The sequence below is a fragment of the Oncorhynchus keta genome, chromosome 19 (assembly GCF_023373465.1).
Source record: "Oncorhynchus keta strain PuntledgeMale-10-30-2019 chromosome 19, Oket_V2, whole genome shotgun sequence".
NCBI lineage: Eukaryota > Metazoa > Chordata > Actinopteri > Salmoniformes > Salmonidae > Oncorhynchus > Oncorhynchus keta.
This window is the reverse complement of record NC_068439.1, coordinates 45,617,937-45,639,748: the sequence shown is the minus strand read 5'-3', so window position 1 is coordinate 45,639,748 and position 21,812 is coordinate 45,617,937. Positions and strand designations below refer to the sequence as shown.

The window sequence follows — 21,812 nt, the reverse complement described above, 5'->3', positions numbered from 1 at the left end:
CTGTCTTATTTACATTGGACTCAGGTTCGTGTAAACCTGGTATTGTTTGAATGGTCAATGGTGGTTGGTTTTACACCTTCAGATGTTATAAATGAAATGCAGGTCTGCTGTTCTCTCTGATCCTGTCCATTAGACGAAGGTTGTATGATCAATTATCATTTCCTAGGCTTCTAGGCCTAGTATGCATGGCTTTGTCCATGCATTATCTTTTAAGTGTACCTAGGATCTGTGTCTAGAATTATGCTTTGCTAATGGCAGCATTGTCTTGTAACTTAAGCTTATTGCCTTGTATGTGAATCCATTCATTTTACAAATATAAACGCAATGTGTAAAGTGTTGGTCCCATGTTTCATGAGCTGAAATAAAACATCCCAGAAATGTTCCATACTCACAAAAGCTTATTTTTCTCAAATGTTGTGCACAAATCTATTTACATCCCTCAGCATTTATCTTTCGTCAATATAATCCTTCCATCTGACAGGTTTGACATATGAAGAAGCTGATTAAACAGCATTATCATTACACAGGTGCACCTTTTGCAGGGGACAACAAACAGCCACTCTAAAATGTGCAGTTTTGTCAAAAACACAATTCCACAGATGTCTCAAGTTGAGCGAGTGTGCAATTGGCATGCTGACTGCAGGAATGTCCACTGCAGCTGTTGCCAGAGAATTTAATGTATATTTCTCTACCATAAGCCGCCTCCAACGTCGTTTTAGAGAATTTGGCAGTACGTCCAACCGGCCTCACTATCGCAGACCATGTATAACTATGCCAGACTAGGACCTCGACATCCGGCTTCTTCACCTGCGGGATAGTCTGAGACCAGCCAGATGGAAAGCTGATGAAACTGTGGGTTTGCACAACTGCTCAAACTGTCAGAAATCGTCTCAGGTAAGCTCATCTGCATGCTCATTGTCCTCACTAGGGTCTTGACCGGACTGCAGTTCAGTGGGAAAATGGTTAACTTTGGATGGCCACTGGCAAGCTGGAGATGTGTGCACTTCACGGACTAATCCCGGTTTCAACTGTAAAGGGCAGATGGCAGACAGATGTCGTGTGGGTGAGCGGTTAGCTGATGTCAACATTGTGAACCCCACGATGGGGTTGCGGCTATGGTATGGGCAGGCATGAGCTATGGGACAATGAATACATTTGCATTTTATCGATGGAAATTTGAATGCACAGAGATACCGTAATGAGACCCTGAGGCCCATTGTCATGCCATTCATCCACAGCCATCACCTCATGTTTCAGCATGATAATGCACAGCCCCATGTCGCAAGGATCTGAACACAATTTATGGAAACTGAAAATGTCCCAGTTCCTCCATGGCCTGCATACTCACCAGACATGTCACCCACTGAGGATGTTTGGGATGTGCTGGATCGATGTGTATAACAGTTCCCGCCAATATCCATCAATTTCGCACAGCCATTGAAGAGGAGTGGGACAACATTCCACATGTCACAATCAACAGCCTGATCAACTCTATGCAAAGGAGATGTGTCCCGCTGCGTGAAGCAAATGGTGGTCAAGCTAGATACTGACTGGTTTTCTGATCCACGCCCCTACCTTTTTTAAAAAGGTATCTGTGACCACCAGATGCATATCTGTATTCCCAGTCATGTGAAATCCATAGATTAGGTCCTAATGAACTTCTTCAAATTTACTGATTTCCTTGTTTGAATTTGTTGCTTTTTGTTCAGTGTACTATTGTATTCCACAGTGTACTACACAATTATATACAAAGTACTAGACATGATTGAGGGATACTACAGTGTGTAGTATAGTATTTTATAGTATACTACAGTATTCTATAGTAAGTACTATAGTACTATAGTAAATTGTAGTATTTGTATGTGGGCATGCTCAAGACAGGCTTGATGCAAACTAGTGCCTGCTAAACGTTTATGTTTCTTTCAATAATTGTATTTGTCATTTGATTACAGTACACCTATGTTTTATATATGAACAATTCATTTATTTTTGATGCATAAATGATTATGAAAGATGTCTTCAATGATCACACCTTTGATCACATGGGTTATAAATGATTGGGAGTGCAAGTGTATTGTCTATGTGAAAAGTAACTTACAGTACTGTAGCATATAACAATCAAAGGGCAATTTTGAAACATGTATTTTGCATTTTTTGCTATTGGATTAACTGGTTGGTAAAACAACTCAATTGCGAAGATATCATTATCTTGTGTTCTGGTGATTCAGTCAGTGTTCTCATGGTATTTCACAGTAAAACTTATATTTTGAGTCAATGGTTGTGGGGTGAAAGATGTCTCCAAACAAAATCAATGCACAATAAAAGGTTTTGAAAATATGGCTTGCTGCATTATTGCATTACATGTTACCAGTTTGTAGTTTTGTACTAAGAATTTTTCAAATTCACCACATACTTAATGTATCGATATCATGTATCGATTGAAAACAAATTTAACTAACATCCTCCATATTGGCTGGGGAATATAACCCAGTTTAATTTAAATGAAATTAAATAGTATTGGTCACATACACATGTATGATGTTAATGCAGTGTAGCGAAATGCTTCTAGTTCCGACAGTGCAGTAATATCTAACAATTCTCCAACAACTACCTAAATACACACATCTGAAGGGGTGAATGAGAATACGTATTGATTGATGAGCGATGGCCGAGCAGCATAGGTAAGGTGCAATAGGTGGTATAAAATACAGTATATACATGTGATGAGTAATGTAAGATATGTAAACATTATTTAAAGTGGCATTGTTTAAAGTGGCGAGTGACCCATTTATTAAAGTGGCCAGTGATTGGGTCTCAATGTATGCAGCAGCCTCTCTGAGTTAGTGATTGCTGTTTAGCAGTCTTGAGATAGAAGTTGTTTTTCCAATCTCTCGGTCCCAGCTTTGATGCACCTGTACTGACCTCGCTTTCTGGATGGTAGCGGTGTGAACAGGCAGTGGCTCGGTTGGTTATTGTCGGAACTAGAAGCACAAGCATTTCGCTACACTCGCATTAACATCTGCTAACCATGTGTATGTGACAAATAAAATTTGATTTGATGTATTGTCCTTGATGATCTTTTTGGCCTTCCTGCAACATCGGGTGCTGTAGGTGTCATGGAGGGCAGGTAGTTTACGTGATGGAGGGCAGGTGATGCGTTGTACAGACCTCACTACCCTCTGGAGAGCCTTGCGGTTAAGGGCGGTGATACAGCCCGACAGGATGCTCTTGATTGTGCATCTGTAAAAGTTTGTCAGGATTTGGGTGACAAGACAAATTTCTTCAGCCTCCTGAGGTTGAAGAGGCACTGTTGCACCTTCTTCACCACACTGTCTGTGTGGGTGGACCATTTCAATTTGTCTGTGATGTGTACGCTGAGGAACTTAAAGATTTCCAGCTTTTCCACTGCTGTCCCTTCGATGTGGATGATGGGTGCTCCCTCTGCTGTTTCCTGAAGTCCAAGATCATATCCTTTGTTTTGTTGACGTTGAGTGAGAGGTTATTTTCCTGACACCACACTCAAGTGCCCTCACCTCAACCCTGTAGGCCATCTCGTCGTTGTTGGTAATCAAGCCCACTACTGTTGTGGCGTTTGGAAACTTGATGATTGAGTTGGAGGTGTTCATTGCCACGCAGTCATGGGTGAACAGGGAGTACTGGAGGGGGCTGAGCACGCACCCTTGTGGGGCCCCAGTGTTGAGGGTCAGCGAAGTGGAGATGTTGTTTCCTACCTTCACCACCTGGCGGCGGCCTGTCAGAAAGTCCAGGACCCAATTGCACAGGGCGGGGTTGAGACACAGGGCCTCCAGCTTGATGATGAGCTTGGAGGGTACTATGGTGTTGAATGCTGAGCTGTCGTCAATGAACATAATTCTTACGTAGGTATTCCTCTTGTCCAGATGGGATAGAGCAGTGTGCAGTGTGAGTGCGTCGTCCATGGACCTGTTTGGGCGGTATTCAAACTGAAGTGGGTCTAGAGTGGCCGGTAAGGTGGAAGTGATATGATCCTTGACAAGTCTCTCAAAGCACTTCATGATGACAGAGGTGAGTGCTATGGGCGATAGTCATTTAGTTCAGTTATCTTTGCCTCCTTGGGTACAGGAACAATGGTAGCCATCTCGAAGCATGTGGGGACAACATACTGGAATAGGGAGTGATTAAATATGTCCGTAAACACACTAGCCAGCTGGTCTGCGCATGTTCTGAGGACGCTGCTAAGGATGCCATCTGGCCAGCAGCCTTGCAAGGGTTAACACATTCAAATGTTTTACTCATATCAGGCCACGGAGAAGGAATGGGGGGGGGGTACATCCCTTAGCGGGCCACGACAGTGGCACTGTATTATCCTCGAAGCGGGCAAAGAAGGTGTTTAATTGTGTGTGTGTGTGTGTGTGTGTGTGTGTGTGTGTGTGTGTGTGTGTGTGTGTGTGTGTGTGTGTGTGTGTGTGTGTGTGTGTGTGTGTGTGTGTGTGTGTGTGTGTGTGTGTGTGTGTGTGTGTGTGTGTGTGTGTGTGTGTGAGAGTGATACTTCTCTCTACATACAGGTGGCAACAGAGCACTGTGTGTCTCTGGTCAATACCACAAGTCTGTTTTCACAAATAAAGAGTACACTGTCTGGGTGCCTCCCTCCTTTCATAAAGCCTGTGTGGATCCTTATTCATTACCCCCACAACTTCACTGGCATCAACTAATAAGGTCCCCAAAACTTTTCCCAGATGTGCTAAAAATCCACTTATTTCAATCAGCCAGGCATACTGTAAACTCTTTTTACCACTTGCAATGTCAGACTTAATAGATGGGAGCTGCAGTAGGGGGATTGGAATAATTGTTTTATGAAGAAAGGAGCAATTGGGCTGCTTCTGGGGAGTGGGAGTAAGTGTACATTTTGGCTGTCCCCATAGGAGAACCCTTTGAAGAACCATTTTTGGTTCCATGTTGAACCCTTTTGGGTTTCATCTAGGACCCTTTCCAAAGATAGTTCTGCATGGAATCCAAAATAGTTTTATCTGGAACCAAAAGGGGTTCTTCTACAGGGAGAACCGGAGAACCCTTTTGAAACTATTTTTTTATAAGAGTGTAGAGTGTTTCAAAGTGATTTCATAGGACCCAACAGTTTAGAATAATCATGTTTATACCCACAGTGTGAGAGAGAAAGGGAGAATGAAAGCGAGAACGAGCTCTAAAGTAGACAAAGCTCCCTCATTCTTTCATTTAATACACCCTGAAACCTTTTCTAATCAACCTCTGTATCCCTTTCCTCTCCATTCATCCAATTTGTTTTCTTTTCCCTCATTCCTCTCTTTCTGTGACAGACTGCAAAACACACCTTTGATTTAAAAGCACACACACACATGCCGTTAATACAATGCTCCACCCTTCATTGTCTCCCTGTCATTCGCTTTCTCTAATTCCCACTCCTCCATCTCCCTCTCTATATGACCTCCTCTGTGCATGAAACAGAGTTTAAGTAGAGAGAGAATGTGAGGCCTTGGTAACAGCAAGCTGTGGATGTGTTGGCCCTGCCCAGTGTGGAGTTACAGTAACCCTAGACAGGGGAACATAGAGAGGGAGGGGACAGATGGAAGGAGAGGGGTGTGTGCGAGAAAGAGGTGTGAGGGCTAGGAGAGAGAAGGGGAAGTTCCAAACTTTTCAATGAAAGCCACATGCTCTTTTCCACGAGTTGTGTGCAGAGGCTCACATACACTGACACACACACATACACAGGAAGGAGTCGAGAAAGAGAGACATATATACACACACACACACACACACACACACAGACTGAGGTAGTTGTTTTGCGAAGAGCAGGTGTCCTGTCTCACAAACCTTCAGCACTGCTCCTGCCTATCTTGATCAAACTGGACTTCCAAGTGGAGGGAAGGAGGGAAAGAAGGAGGAAAGGAGAAAGACTAACCACTCCAAGGAGGAGGAGAGGAAGAATGGGATAGAGACAGAGAACAACAATCTCACTGTTCAGAACATGGACCGAGGCTAGAAAGAGAGGAACAGGTAAAAGGGAGAGATACAGAGAGAGATGTGGCCAGGCATGGGGAGAGACAGACTGACTAGAGGACTGGTTCTGCGCCTGTGTCTTCTCCTCACCGCTCTCTGTGTCTGTGTTCACATTTACCTGGAGCTGGGGAGCAGGAGGGGGGCACCTTCGCACCTCATTTTAGGATGCCCCACACAGACCAACCAGGTGCTACCAGACAAGGGTGCAAGGACACGGGGGACAAAGGACCCCATGGAGCCCAACTTCGGGACTGAGGACAGAGCCATGAAGAGAATGGTGTCCTACGTACGCACGCTGAAGAATGACTCTGTAGCAGGGAAGACAGGGGGAGGGGACAACCCCTCCACGTGCTGCCCACCTTTGCGACCAAAGAGAAAGGTGAGTGAGAGCGATTATACCTGCAGTAGGGTGATGTGACCACTAAACACTTAGCAGAATTGACTTCAGATCAGATGTTTAATTGTTCATGATTGAGGATTAGAATTGGGAAGTGTTATCGGATCCTAGATCAGAGCTTAGTGGACAATGCCCACTTTGGAGAGTGTGACTCAATAAGGGGATGTTCGGGAGCACTTGTTCAGTCACTGTGCTGTTGGCACAAAGCTGCTTAATCCTTAGGGGCTGACAGATAAGAGTTCAAACTAAGAGGAGGCGAGGAGAAGGGCAGTAGGATCAATGAGAGATCAATGGATAGGCTGTAGCCTGAAGAGGAGAGAGAGGCTGACTGTTAGATTACAGAGAGGAAAGGACTCTTAAGTGGTCGATGATAAACTGAGCTGTTGCACTGAACTACAGACAATGGAGAGAGTTGAGGAGAATTACTCTGATAGACACTCTCAAACTGAAAGAAACGTAGACTCAAATGTTCTACTTCTAACTTGGAAGAAACATTTTCAACTTTAGAATCCTGAAATGTGCTTGGGGTGAGAGTACTAGCACTTGTGAAAAATAATAAATATATGCTGTAAGAGATGTTTACGTATGAAAGTGGGTGGGCAAAAGAGTTTTAACTACGGGTTTTTAGAGATTTGCTACTAAGTTACTTGGGGTGGGAGTCCCACACAGAGACAAAGACACTCCTTGCTGCCACACCTATAAACACACACACACCACTATTGAGTCTCCTCTGGCTGTTTCTGAAGCTGAATGTCAATAGAGGATCCAGTCCTAACAAACAAACTTTCAGAGACGAACAAACCCACACACACACACGACCTCTGACCATGCACCACACCCACCACACTACCTGTTGACTCCAAATTCATTCTCTTTCTTTGTTTATCTGTCTACCATTTTTTATCACTTTGGCTCTCTCTTCCTACAGCCTACCCATCCCTCTCTTTTCCCTGTTGTCTTCATCTCACTCCTTTCTCCATCCTTCCCTCTCTTCACCCCTCAATCTCTTTCCCCTCTGCAGATAGCTTTTTCGGTCTCGACGACTTTGGTTAGGTCAGGGTGTGATATGGGTGGGCATTCTATGTTCTTCAATTCTAGGTTTTGTGTTTCTACGTTTTGGCCAGGTATGGTTCTCAATCAGGGACAGCTGTCTATTGTTGGCAGCCTGTTTTGCCACCTTATGTTGTGGGATGTTGTTTTATGTTAGCTCTGTATAGCCGTCAGAATGTGATGTTCGTTGTTCCCTTTGTTGTTTTGTGGTCAGTTGAAATAAAGTATGAACACTCAACACGCTGCATCTTGGGCCACTTCTTCCGACGGAGCGTTTACACCTCTGCTTTCTGTCTCACTCCTCAGCAAGCCATGCTGCTCATTAGCTACCCACTCTTTCATCTCTGAATCTTTAAAGAGACACAAAACTCCAATCTCCTCAGCCACGTCTCAAAGGAGGCTGCTTGAAGATCACTGCAGGCCAAAAGAAAATAAATGACACATTATGCCTCATCACCCTGAGCACTGAGAGTTAGCTGGCCACTGCTGTGATATCAATAATACATAGCACCATATGCCATATGCTGCCTGGAGCTCTCTGCTTTTAAAACACAATTGTCACAAACTACACTACGGGAGCAGAACCAGTGCTTAATTTGGACTGTTCAGTTCCGGGACCCATTTGGCCGGTTCCGGTACCTCTCATGGCATGAAAAATAATTGTCACTTTTTGCAATGTATAAGGCTATCAAAGTTTAAGGTTGATTCGTGTTGGGCCGGCCCGAGCTTAACATGCTGACCACACTGCTCGCGTCGCGTGCGCGAGCATTGCAAAATACATTTAAACATACATGTTATTCAATTATTGCACCCAAGCGCTAAAATAGAAGTCAGTTCTATTTGTGACGCTGAATGCGGTGCAAGTCTTGCCTCTCCCATCTCCTCATTGGTTTATAGAAGCAGATACCCACGTGCCATCATCTCATTGGTTATACCGATGTGGGTGATTGAAAGACGATCTGAGTTTGGTCGGTCGTCATGGTAACTATGAAAGTTAGATGCCAATCAACATTTAAAGTCCAAAGAAGAAAATGCCTGGAAGGAGGAGAAGAACTAGAAATGATGTGATTGACAGTTTTATGTGTGGATTAATTGTCAGAGTAGAGGACATTGTGCATTTCAGGTAACATAACAACTCAACATTTACAGTGGGGCAAAAAAGTATTTAGTCAGCCACCAATTGTGCAAGTTCTCCCACTTAAAAACATGAGAGGTCTGTAATTTTCATCATAGGTACAATTCAACTATGACAGACAAAATGAGAAAAAATAAATCCAGAAAATCACATTGTAGGATTTTTAATTAATTAATTTGCAAATTATGGTGGAAAATAAGTATTTGGTCAATAACAAAAGTTTCTCAATACTTTGTTATATACCCTTTGTTGGCAATGACAGAGGTCAAACGTTTTCTGTAAGTCTTCACCAGGCTTTCACACACACTGTTGCTGGTATTTTGGCCCATTCCTCCATGCAGATCTCCTCTAGAGCAGTGATGTTTTGGGGCTGTTGCTGGGCAACATGGACTTTCAACTCCCTCCAAAGATTTTCTATTGGGTTGAGATCTGGAGACTGGCTAGGCCACTCCAGGACCTTGACATGCTTCTTACGAAGCCACTCCTTCGTTGCCCGGGCGGTGTGTTTGGGATCATTGTCATGCTGAAAGACCCAGCCACGTTTAATCTTCAATGCCCTTGCTGATGGAAGGAGGTTTTCACTCAATCTCATGATACATGGCCCCATTCATTCTTTCCTTGACACGGATCAGTCGTCCTGGTCCCTTTGCAGAAAAACAGCCCCAAAGCATGATGTTTCCACCCCCATGCTTCACAGTAGGTATGATGTCCTCAACTGTTTCACCTGCCACAATTTACAAAGGTCCGCCATAAGGTGGGACATAAAGAGGGTCCCCTGGTCAGTAAGGATCTCCTTTGGAACCCCTACCCTGGTGAACAAGAGCACTAATTCCATGGCGATATTTTTGGAAGCCATCGTCCGAAGGGGAATGGCTTCTGGGTAGCGAGTGGCATAATCTAGAATGACCCGAGTGTATTGGTGCCCTCTGGTGGATTTGGGTAGTGGGCCCACTATATCCATCGCTATCCTCTCAAATGGCGTTTCGATTATGGGGAGTGGCACTAACGGACTTCTAACAGCTGGTCGGGGAGCTGTTAACTGGCACTCCGGGCACTCTCCTCAATGCCGAGCCACTTCAGCCTGGATTCCTGGCCAGTAAAATCTCCTTACAATCCGGTCTCGGGTTTTATCGATACAAAGGTGTCCACCCAGAATGTGCCCATGAGCTAGATTCAGTACTGTCCTCCGGTACCGGGTCGGGACCAACAACTGTTCAACCATATCAACCCCTATTTTTGAGGCTCTGTACACCAAACCCTTTTCATAATGAAGTGGGGAAACTATTAGGCATCAATCCATTTATGGGAGTACCATCTACGACCTGCACTTCTGCTCTGGCTTGCTGCAGGGTTGGATCCTGGTTTTGGGCTGTCCCAAAATTAGTCAAGGACCCTGCCAGGTCTGCTGGTTCTAGATCGTCGTCCTCTGGATTCAGATTAACCCCAGCCCCACTAGTACCAGGCTGTTCGTTATCAACAAGGTTTTCCACTTCATCCTCGTCCTCCCCTACTAGCACCTGTGAGGTTGGCCCCTGGGATACCTCTTTTCTTGGCTTTGGTTGAAGACCCCATGCTTCTTCCTGCTTGGTCAGGGTTGTTGGCTTCTCAAATATGCCATTCTTTTGGCATAACTTCGCAAAGATAGGAAAGTATCTAACCAATATTACATCATATGGCATCTTTGGGACCACACCAACCTTATAATCCAGCAGACCGTCCTCTGTTTGTATGCTCACTAAGGCTGTGGGGTACAGACGGGTATCCCCATGAATGCATTTAACACTGATATCCTGACTTGTATCCAGTTTACACTAAGTTTGCAACTACCAGGGTTAGCATACTGCCGGAACCCAGTAGTGCTTCGAACCTCTTTCCCTTCAACCTTCACCCTGCACATATGTTTCTTTCTTGATCTTTCAAGTACAGTGGTTACAACAGGACATGCATACCATATACCATGTTCTTTTTTCATTGCATTGGCTCTTCTTTAATAGGGCAGTAGGCTGCAATATGTCCTGGTCGATTACAATTGTAACAAATAATAGGGGTTCGGGGGGAGACCCCCTCAATCCCCGGTCTCCGTTTTTTTCCTTAGTGTCTTGGCCCGATACTGATTCTTTCCTCATGGCCCACCGCTGCTCTCTTCCCCCTCCACATGTTGGGACAGTCTTACCCTGTCCGCTGGTTTGCCCATTCCTGGGGAATGGGAATCTTTCCTCCTGTGCCTGCTTAGATGTTCCTGCCGTACAATACCGTTCAACCAGGCTCACGAGATGGTCGGCAGAAAGTACCTCGTTCTGGCCAACCCATCGTCTCACTTCTTGGGGTAGACCTCGCTGAAACTGGTTGAGTACGATGGTCTCGACGATCTCCGCGGAGGAACGGGTCTCCGGTCGCAACCATTTCCGTGCCAGGTGAATCAAGTCGAACATCTGTGTTCAGGGAGGTTGTCCAGGTCGGTAGTACCACTGGTGGAAGCGGTGTGCCCTCACGGTATCGGTCACTCCCAGTTTATTCAGAATCTCTCCCTTTAGTTTATCGTAATCCTGTGCATCTTTCAACTCCAGGTCGAAATACGCTTTTTGAGCGTCCCCTGCCAGGTATGGTGTCAGAAGCCCTGCCCATTCTTCTTTCACTTCTCCCTCTCTGCCGTCCTTTCGAAGGTGGTAAGATATGATTCCACATCATCCTGTTTTTTGAAGAAAATGATTGGCCCGCCTCTGGGTATTTGCAGCTGGTAACTGAGCCCCAATTTGGTCCACTAGCTCCTTTAGGCCTGCTCTTAACTCCCGGGTGTTTCTCTTTTGCTCTTCTCTGAGCAGCTGGTTGGTGTGGTGCTGGACCTGTAACGTGTCCTGGTACATTAGCATTGCATCCTGATGAGCTATTTGTTGAGCTCTAGTTGCCTCTTGTTGGGTGACCGCCGCTTGTAACAGGGCCTGTATGGCTCCCTCCATACTCCTTTTCCTGAGAAACTGTCCTAACCAAACAAAGCCACAAAAGAAATCCGACTCCCCTTTGGAGTGCTAACTGAACATTTCTTTATTTTTCTACCTAACCAGCGGTATGGTTAGTCCATTGCCCTCATTCTCCACCACGTGTAGCAAGCCTCTTCAAGGTTATGAGCGTTTGTCACAAATTAAGTGGGAAACTGTCACCAAATCACCCCAGAATGAGAGTTATTTCGAACAGGACAGTACCTATCAAGGACAGTATCAGGTTGTCGGTCCAAACGCCAACAGGTAAGTCCAAAACAGTCCAGCTCATACATGGTAAATCCAGTCAATATCTATTGTCTCTTTCTCTACAGTTCATAGATCCTTCCAGCCCTCTCTCTCTCTTCCTGTTTTTTCTTGACCCCATCTGTGGGTCGGCTCCACCTTCTGAGGGTTCCCCTTGCTTCTGGGACTTGTAGTTTTGGCAGTCGGCCATTTTGTGATCTGTAGTTCTGATCGGGGTGGCCATTTTAGTGATCGGGCAGAGCCCGTTTATTAGTTCTGCTCTCACATATCTGCCATTTATCACTCGACCCCCTTCTTTGCCACAATATGCAAAGTTAGGACCCAAACATATGTTATGTGTAGTGTAATAACATTTACCATTAGACCATTACATCAAAGAATAATTCAAGGAATATTACTCTGAAATATGAGGACTACAATTCATATCCATTTAAAAGTAAGCAGGCTTATTACAGTTATACAATAACAATACCATAATCAAAGAGTACATAACAGAAATCTTCAATGTAAAAAGCTACAAAAGGATCCAAATTTCAACAACACCCATCGTTTAACAGCATCACTCTGCTTGGCCCAAACACCGAAACAAAATAATAACACTTCCACACAAATTCTCGAATCTAATCAACACAATAATAGGAGCGCATCTGAGCTGCCCCTCACTTAGAAATGACCGCCACCTGACGGACAGTTTTAGCTCCCTGTAAAATTATATCCATAACCCATACAGTACAATAAGACATATACAAATGTTCAGCTCTTATTGAGCTCTTGAAACAATCTAAACATGACAGTGTAAATCACACGGTAACATTAATTTAGTAACTTTAAATTTCAACAGTCTTCACACCTCCGACAAAGTCAGTAATCCCCAGGGCTCCATGGGAATGCCCAGCCACGGAGAATGCCACTGCGTTGGTGGGTTTCACTCCTGGACAAAGCCATAAACAGTGATCGAAACATCACACTGGGCCTTGGCACCGACAAGCCGCAGACGCATCTTCATCACTAGCCTTCATTATAGTTCACATTCGTTCACTCTCTCTTATTTCCCCACTACTCTCTCTCGCTCTCCCTCATGGAGACGTGTGTATGCATAATAGATGAATGACATGGGTCTGGAAGGCATGGGAAGGCGCAGTGTTTCTGACTGAGAAGATGAGCCAAATGGGAAACATATGAACTTCATGAGCAGTTAGAAGTACACAGGAACACACTGTGCTGTCGTGGCATACTTCAGTATATGCTGCTAAAAGAGGCAGGGAATGTGATGTGGAAAACCCAAAGCTGTATAGAAAAACACATAGCAGACCATAGCATGTGTCCAATGTAACGACAATCCATGAATCATGTCTACTCTGTCTGTTCTATGTCGTACTTCTGTGGATTGGAACATTGGGGCCTCCGATTTCTTCAAACAGTAGTGAGGAGTTCTGGTAGTTGCCTGTTAGTTCATTGTTATAATTGTTACTCCTCATCCCCTATGGAAGAAGTTAAAACACTATTCTCTAAAAATCAGGTTCCTCTCTGTAACTCACTTATGTTATTAAGCTTCAGAATGAGTTCAATGAGGGCCTTTGATTGGGCAAAACAGCTGTAGAAAACTCAACTCTAAAGAGAAAATATTTTCCATAGCTCTGCAATAAAGGTTAAAGGCCATTAGCACAATTGTTGCTCGACTAATCATCCTCCTCTGAAGTTGCTAAACAAAATCGTGTGTGTGTGTGTGTGTGTGTGTGTGTGTGTGTGTGTGTGTGTGTGTGTGTGTGTGTGTGTGTGTGTGTGTGTGTGTGTGTGTGTGTGAGTGTGTGTGCGTGCGTGCGTGCGTGCGTGCGTGCGTGCGTGTGTGTAAGACATCCTGATGGTTTGTTTGGATAATTAACAAACCAAACGAGATCCATCTCTCAGCTTTCAAATCCCCTGCTAGCACAAACATCCTATATTTTATTTAATCATTTACTTTTTCAAAGGCTTAATTTCTTTCTTCTGCTTGCCTTTTTGAGCTCTAAGTAAAGGGATGGAAGGATGGGGGGGAAGTGGTAGGTGGTAGAGGGAATGAGGCATTATTGCAAATTATAGAGGACCAGAATGCATTAAACCACTTACAAACATGGTCAAGATAAACAACAGCAAACAGAGGGAAAGAGACAGAGAGCGAGAGAGAGAGAGAGCGAGAGAGAGAGAGACACAGACAGAGCGAGAGAGAGAGAGCGAGAGAGACACAGACAGAGAGAGAGCGAGAGACACAGACAGAGAGAGAGTGAGAGAGAGAGAGCAAGAGAGAGACACAGACAGAGAGAGAGCGAGAGAGAGAGAGCGAGAGAGACACAGACAGAGAGAGAGTGAGAGAGACACAGACAGAGAGAGAGTGAGAGAGACACAGACAGAGAGAGAGCGAGAGAGAGAGAGAGCGAGAGACAGACAGACAGAGACAGAGCGAGAGACAGATAGACAGAGAGAGCGAGAGACAGATAGACAGAGAGCGACAGACAGCGAGACAGAGTGACAGACAGCGAGACAAAGCGACAGACAGCGCGACAGACAGCGCGACAGACAGCGAGACAGACAGCGAGACAGAGCGACAGACAGCGATACAGTGCGAGACAGAGCGACAGACAGAGTGACAGACAGTGAGACAGAGCGACAGACAGCAGCACAGAGCGACAGACAGCGGCACAGAGCGACAGACAGCGACAGACAGAGCAACAGACAGAGCAAGTCAGAGCGACAGACAGAGCGACAGACAGAGCGAGACAGAGCGACAGACAGGGAGACAGAGACAGAGCGAGACAAAGCGACAGACAGGGAGACACAGCGAGACAGAGCGAGACAGAGCGACAGACAGCGAGGCAGTGAGACAGAGCGAGACAGTGACAGACAGTGACAGACAGAGCGAGAGAGCGACAGAGCGAGCGACAGAGAGCGACAGAGCGAGCGACGGACAGAGCGACAGACAGACAGAATGAATGAGAACCTGTGATCTCTTCGGCATGGCCCCTAAGACCCTGACAAACTTCTACAGGTGCACCATCCAGAGCATTATAAAGCATCACTGTGGGCACACAGCTCCAGGACATCTACAGGAAGGACCTCACAGCCCCCCGAGCCACAGCCTGTTCACCCTGCTACCATCTAGCAGACGGAGACAGTACAGGTGTATTAAAGCCAGGACCGAGAGACTGAAAAACAGCTCCAGACTATCAGATCGTTGAACAGACGTCACTAGCTGGCACCCGCCCGGTACTCTATCTGGTACCTTAGACACTGGCCGTATCCAAAAACCCATTCTGGTCACTTTAACAATATTTACATACTGCTTAACCCACTTTATGCACTGTGCTTATAGAAAGCCTACACCCCCTGGAACGTTTTTCACATTTTCTTGTGTCAGTGCCTCAGCATTAAGTAAGGATTTTTCCCCCACTTATCTTGCACCATACTCTACACTTTTAGGAGAAAGTCTCCATCCCTGAGTTAATACTTGGTGGAAGCATCTTTGTCAGCAATTACAGCTGTGAGTCTGTTGAGATAGATCTCCACCAACTTTGCACACCTAGATTTGGCAATATTTGACCGTTCTTCTTTACAAAACTGTTCAAGCTCTGTCAAGTTCATTGGGGAGAGTTAATAGACAGCAATATTCAAGTCAACACCCACCCACAATTTTTTTTCTTATTTTTTAATTAACCTTTATTTAACCAGGTAGGCAAGTTGAGAACAATTTCTCATTTGCAACTGCGACCTGGCCAAGATAAAGCATAGCAATTTGACACATACAACAACACAGAGTTTCACGTGGAATAAACAAAACATACAGTCAATAGTACAGTAGAAAAAAATTAAACAAAAAGTCTATATACGGTGAGTGCAAATGAGGTAAGAGTTAGGGCAATAAATAGGCCATGGTGGCGAAGTAATTACAATATAGCAATTAAACACTGGTATGGTAGATGTGCAGAAGATGAATGTGCAAGTAGATATACTGGGGTGCAAAGGAGCAAGATAAATAAATACAGTATGGGATGAGGTAGATAGATGGGCTGTTTACAGTGATCTGAGAGCTGCTCTGACAGCTGGTGCTTAAAGCTAGTGAGGGAGATATGAGTTTCCAGCTTCAAGTGATTTTTGCAGTTCGTTCCAGTCATTGGCAGCAGACAACTGGAAGGAAAGGTGACCAAATGAAGAATAGGCTATGGGGGTGACCAGTGAGATATACAGTGTCTTGCGAAAGTATTCGGCCCCATTGAACTTTGCAACCTTTTGCCACATTTCAGGCTTCAAACATAAAGATATAAAACTGTATTTTTTTATGAAGGATCAACAACAAGTGGGACACAATCATGAAGTGGAACGACATTTATTGGATATTTCAAACTTTTTTAACAAATCAAAAACTGAAAAATTGGGCGTGCAAAATTATTCAGCCCCCTTAAGTTAATACTTTGTAGAGACACCTTTTGCTGCGATTACAGCTGTAAGTCGTTTGGGGTATGTCTCTATCAGTTTTGCACATCGAGAGACTGAAATGTTTTCCCATTCCTCCTTGCAAAACAGCTCAAGCTCAGTGAGGTTGGATGGAGAGCATTTGTGAACAGCAGTTTTCAGTTCTTTCCACAGATTCTCGATTGGATTCAGGTCTGGACTTTGACTTGGCCATTCTTGGATATGTTTATTTTTTAACCATTCCATTGTAGATTTTGCTTTATGTTTTGGATCATTGTCTTGTTGGAAGACAAATCTCCGTCCCAGTCTCAGGTCTTTTGCAGACTCCATCAGGTTTTCTTCGAGAATGGTCCTGTATTTGGCTCCATCCATCTCCCATCAATTTTAACCATCTTCCCTGTCCCTGCTGAAGAAAAGCAGCCCCAAACCATGATGCTGCCACCACCATGTTTGACAGTGGGGATGGTGTGTTCAGGGTGATGAGCTGTGCTGCTTTTACGTCAAACATAACGCTTTGCATTGTTGCCAAAAAGTTCAATTTTGGTTTCATCTGACCAGAGCACCTTCTTCCACATGTTTGGTGTGTCTCCCAGGTGGCTTGTGGCAAACTTTAAACAACACTTTTTATGGATATCTTTAAGAAATGGCTTTCTTCTTGCCATTCTTCCATAAAGGCCAGATTTGTGCGATATACTGATTTATTGTTGTCCTATGGACAGAGTCTCCCACCTCAGCTGTAGATCTCTGCAGTTCATCCAGAGTGATCATGGGCCTCTTGGCTGCATCTCTGATCAGTCTTCTCCTTGTATGAGCTGAAAGTTTAGAGGGACGGCCAGGTCTTGGTAGATTTGCAGTGCTCTGATACTCCTTCCATTTCAATATTATCGCTTGCACAGTGCTCCTTGGGATGTTTAAAGCTTGGGAAATCTTTTTGTATCCAAATCCGGCTTTAAACTTCTTCACAACAGTATCTCGGACCTGCCTGGTGTGTTCCTTGTTCTTCATGATGCTCTCTGCGCTTTTAACGGACCTCTGAGACTATCCCAGTGCAGGTGCATTTATACGGAGACTTGATTACACACAGGTGGATTGTAATTATCATCATTAGTCATTTAGGTCAACATTGGATCATTCAGAGATCCTCACTGAACTTCTGGAGAGAGTTTGCTTTGATTTGTTAAAAAAGTTTGAAATATCCAATAAATGTCGTTCCACTTCATGATTGTGTCCCACTTGTTGTTGATTCTTCACGATAAAATACAGTTTTATATCTTTATGTTTGAAGCCTGAAATGTGACAAAAGGTCGCAAAGTTCAAGGGGGGCGAATACTTTCGCAAGGCACTGTACCTGCTGGAGCGCATGCTACGAGTGGGTGCTGCTATGGTGACCAGTGAGCTGAGATAAGGTGGGGCTTTACTTAGCAGAGACTTGTAGATAACCTGTAGCCAGTGGGTTTGGCAACGAGTATGAAGCAAGGGACAACCAATGAGAATGTACAGGTCGCAGGGGTGGGTAGTGTATGGGGGGGCTTTGGTGACAAAACGGATGGCACTGTGATAGACTGTTCCGATTTGTTGAGTAGAGTGCTGGAGGCTATTTTATAGATGACATCGCCGAAGTCGAGGATTGGTAGGATGGTCCGTTTTACGAGGGTATGTTTGGCAACATGAGTGAAGGATGCTTTGTTGCAATATAGGAAGCCGATTCTAGAATTCATTTTGGATTGGAGATGCTTAATGTGAGTCTGGGAGGAGAGTCTACTGTCTAACCAGACACCTAGGTATTTGTAGTTGTCCACGTCTTCTAAGTCAGCGCCGTCCAGAGTAGTGATGCTGGACGGGCGAGCAGGTGCAGGCAGTGATCGATTGAATAGCATGTATTTAGTTTTACTTGCATTTAAGAGCAGTTGGAGGCCACGGAAGGAGAGTTGTATGGCATTGAAGCTCATCTGGAGGTTAGTTAACACAGTGTCCAAAGAGGGGCCAGAAGTATACAGAATGGTGTCGCCTGCGTAGAGGTGGATCAGAGAATCACCAGCAGCAAGAGCGACATCATTGATGTATACAGAGAAGAGAGTCGGCCCGAGAATTGAACCCTGTGGAACCCCCATAGAGACTGCCAGAGGTCCAGACAACAGGCCCTCCGATTTGACACACTGAACTCTATGAGAGAAGTAGTTGGTAAACCAGGCAAGGCAATCATTTGAGAAACCAAGGCTGTCGAGTCTGCCAATTAAAATGTGGTGATTGACAGAGTCGAAAGCCTTGGCCACGTCGATGAATACGGCTGCACAGTATTGTCTCTTATTAATGGCGGTTATGATATCGATTAGGACCTTGAGCATGGCCGAGGTGCACCCATGACTAGTTCTGAAACCAGATTGCATAACGGAGAAGGTATGGTGGGATTCGAAATGGTCGGTAAGCTGTCTGTTAACTTGGCTTTTGAAGACCTTAGAAAGACAGGGTAGGATAGATATGTAGCAGTTTGGGACTAGAGTGTCACCCCCTTTGAAGAAGGGGATGACTGCGGCAGCTTTCCAATCTTTGGGGAGCTCAGACGATAAGAAAGAGAGGTTGAACAGGCTAGTAATAAGGGTTGCAACAATTTCGGCAGATCATTTTAGAAAGAGAGGGTCCAGATTGTCTAGCCCGGCTGATTTGTAGGGGTCCAGATTTTGCAGCTCTTTCAGAACATCAGCTATCTGGATTTGGGTGAAGGAGAAATGGTGGGGGCTTGGGCGGGTTGCTGTGGAGGGCAGTTGACCGGGGTAGGGGTAGTCAGGTGGAATGCATGGCCAGCCGTAAGGAAATGTTTATTGAAATGTTTATTGAAATCCTCAATTATAGTGGATTTATCGGTGGTAACAGTGTTTCCTAGCCTTAGAGCAGTGGGCAGCTGGGAGAAGGTGCTCTTATTCCCCATGGACTTCAGTGTCCCAGAACATTTTAGAGTTTGTACTACAGGGTGCAAATTTCTGTTTGAAAAAGCTAGCCTTAGCTTTCCTAAATACCTGTGTATATTTGTTCCTAACTTCCCTGAAAAGTTGCATATCACGGGGGCTATTCGATGCTAATGCAGAACGCCACAGGATGTTTTTGTGCTGGTCAAGGGCAGAGAGGTCTGGAGTGAAACAAGGACTATATATATTCCTAGTTCTACATCTTTTGAACGGAGCATGCTTATTTAAGATGGTGAGGAAGGCAATGGTAAAGAATAACCAGGCATCCTCTACTGACGGGATGAGGTCAATGTCATTCCAAGATACCCCGGCCAGGTCGATTAGAAAGGCTTGCTCGCAGAAGTGTTTTAGGGAACATTTGGCAGTGATGAGGGGTGGTCGTATGATCGCAGACCCATTACGGATGCAGGCAATGATCACTGAGATCTTGATTGAAAACAGCAGAGGTGTATTTGGAGGGCGAGTTAATTAGGATGATATCTATGAGGGTGCCCGTGTTTACAGATTTGGGGTTGTACCTGGTAGGTTCATTGATCATTTGTGTGAGGTTGAGGGCATCAAGCGTAGATTGTAGGATGTAGGATTAGGTCACCTAGTAGCACGAGCTCAGAAAATAGATGGGTGGCAATCAATTTACATGGTGTCGAGGGCACAACTGTGGCAGAGTGTGGTCTATAGCTAGCGGCAACGGTGAGGGACTTTAAGAATTTTTAGATGTAGAAGCTCGAATTGTTTGGGTACAGACCTGGATAGTAAGACAGATCTCTGTAGGCTACCTTTGCAGTAGATTGCAACACCACTCCCTTTGACAGTTCTATCTTGGCGGAAAATAATATAGTTAGGGATGGCGATTTCAGGGTTTTTGGTTGTTTTCATAAGCCAGGATTCAGATACGGCTAAGACATCCGGCTTGGCAGAGTGTGCTAAAGCAGTGAGTTAAACAAACTTCGGGAGGAGGCTTCTAATGTTAACATGCATGAAACCAAGGCTTTTACAGTTACAGAAGTCAACAAATGAGAGCACCTGGGGAGTGGGAGTGGAGCTAGGCACTGCATGACCTAGATTAACCTCTACATCACCAGAGGAACAGAGGAGAAGTAGGAAAAGCGTACGACAAAGCTATACGAACTGGTCGTCTAGCACGTTCGGAACAGAGAGTAAAAGGAGCAGGTTTCTTCCATTGGATTTAGGTCTGAGCCCTGACTGGGCCACTCAATTACATTTCACTTTTATTCCTTAGGCAGTCTATTGTAGCTTTAGCTGTGTGCTTTGGGTTAGGTGAATTTCTGTCCCAGTTTTGTCTTTCTTGCAGAGGGCAGCCAGTTTTCTTCAAGGACTTTTCTGTACATTGTGCCATTCATTTCCCCTTCTATCCTAAAACAGTATATAATGTATTCTAGTCATGGCTCATCCTATATAACTACTGCAGTACACACCTTTTCTATTCATACACTGTCTATACTGTCTACTGTATATACAGTTGAAGTCAAAAGTTTACATACACTTACTGTAGGTAGGAGTCATTAAAACTTGTTTTTCAACCACCCCACAAATTTCTTGTTAACTAACAAACTATAGTTTTGGCAAGTCGGTTAGGACATCTACTTTGTGCATGACAGTAATTTTTCCAACTATTTTTTACAGACAGATTATTTCACTTATAATTCAGAGTATCACAATTCCAGTGGGTCAAAAGTACACAAAAGTATACATACACTCAGTTGACTGTGCCTTTAAAAAGCTTGGAAAATTACTGAAAAGTATGTCATGGCTATACAAGGTTCTGATAGGCTAATTGACATCATTTGAGCCAATTAGAGGTATACCTGTGGATGTATTTCAAGGCCTACCTTCAATCTCAGTGCCTCTTTGCTTGACATCATGGGAAAATCTAAAGAAATCAAGACCTCTGAAAATAATTGTAGACCTCCGCAAGTCTGGTTCATCGTTGGGAGCAATTTCCAAACGCCTGAAGGTACCACATTCATCTGTACAAACTATAATAGTCAAGTATAAACACCATGGGACCACGCAGCTGTCATACCGCTCAGGAAGGAGACGCGTTCTGTCTCCTAGAGATGAACGTACTTTGGTGCAAAAAGTACAAATCAATCCCAGAACAACAGCCTTGTTGGACCTTGTGAAGATGCTGGAGGAAACAAGGTACAAAAGTGTCTATATCCACAGTAAAATGAGTCCTACATCAACATAACCTGAAAGGCCACTCAGCAAGGAAGAAGCCACTGCTCCAAAACTGCCATAAAAAAGCTAGACTACGGTTTATAGCACATGGGGACAAAGATCGTACTTTCTGGAGAAGTGTCCTCTGGTCTTATTAAACAAAAATAGAACTGTTTGGCCATAATGTCCATCGTTATTTTGGAGAAAAAAGGGGGAGGTTTGCAAGCCAAAGAACACCATCTCAACCGTGAAGAATGGGGGTGGCAGCATCATGTTGTGGGGGGTGCTTTGCTGCAGGAGAGACTGGTGCACTTCACAAAATAGACGGCATCATGAGGGAGGAAATTTATGTGGATAAATTGAAGCAACATCTCAGGATGTTCAAGTCA

At 44.6% G+C, this 21,812-nt stretch overlaps 1 protein-coding gene across 1 annotated transcript in view; it reads left to right on the top strand.

The window, feature by feature from the left end:
- The first annotated feature begins 5,662 nt into the window (after positions 1-5,662).
- The window catches only part of LOC118398371 (probable methyltransferase-like protein 24), a 93,318-nt gene continuing 77,168 nt past the window's right edge, over positions 5,663-21,812 (top strand). The window contains exon 1 of the mRNA XM_035793639.2: positions 5,663-6,391. Coding sequence (XP_035649532.1) covers positions 6,035-6,391 — 357 coding nt within the window. The 5' untranslated portion in view covers positions 5,663-6,034. The remainder of the gene's footprint in view (positions 6,392-21,812) is intronic.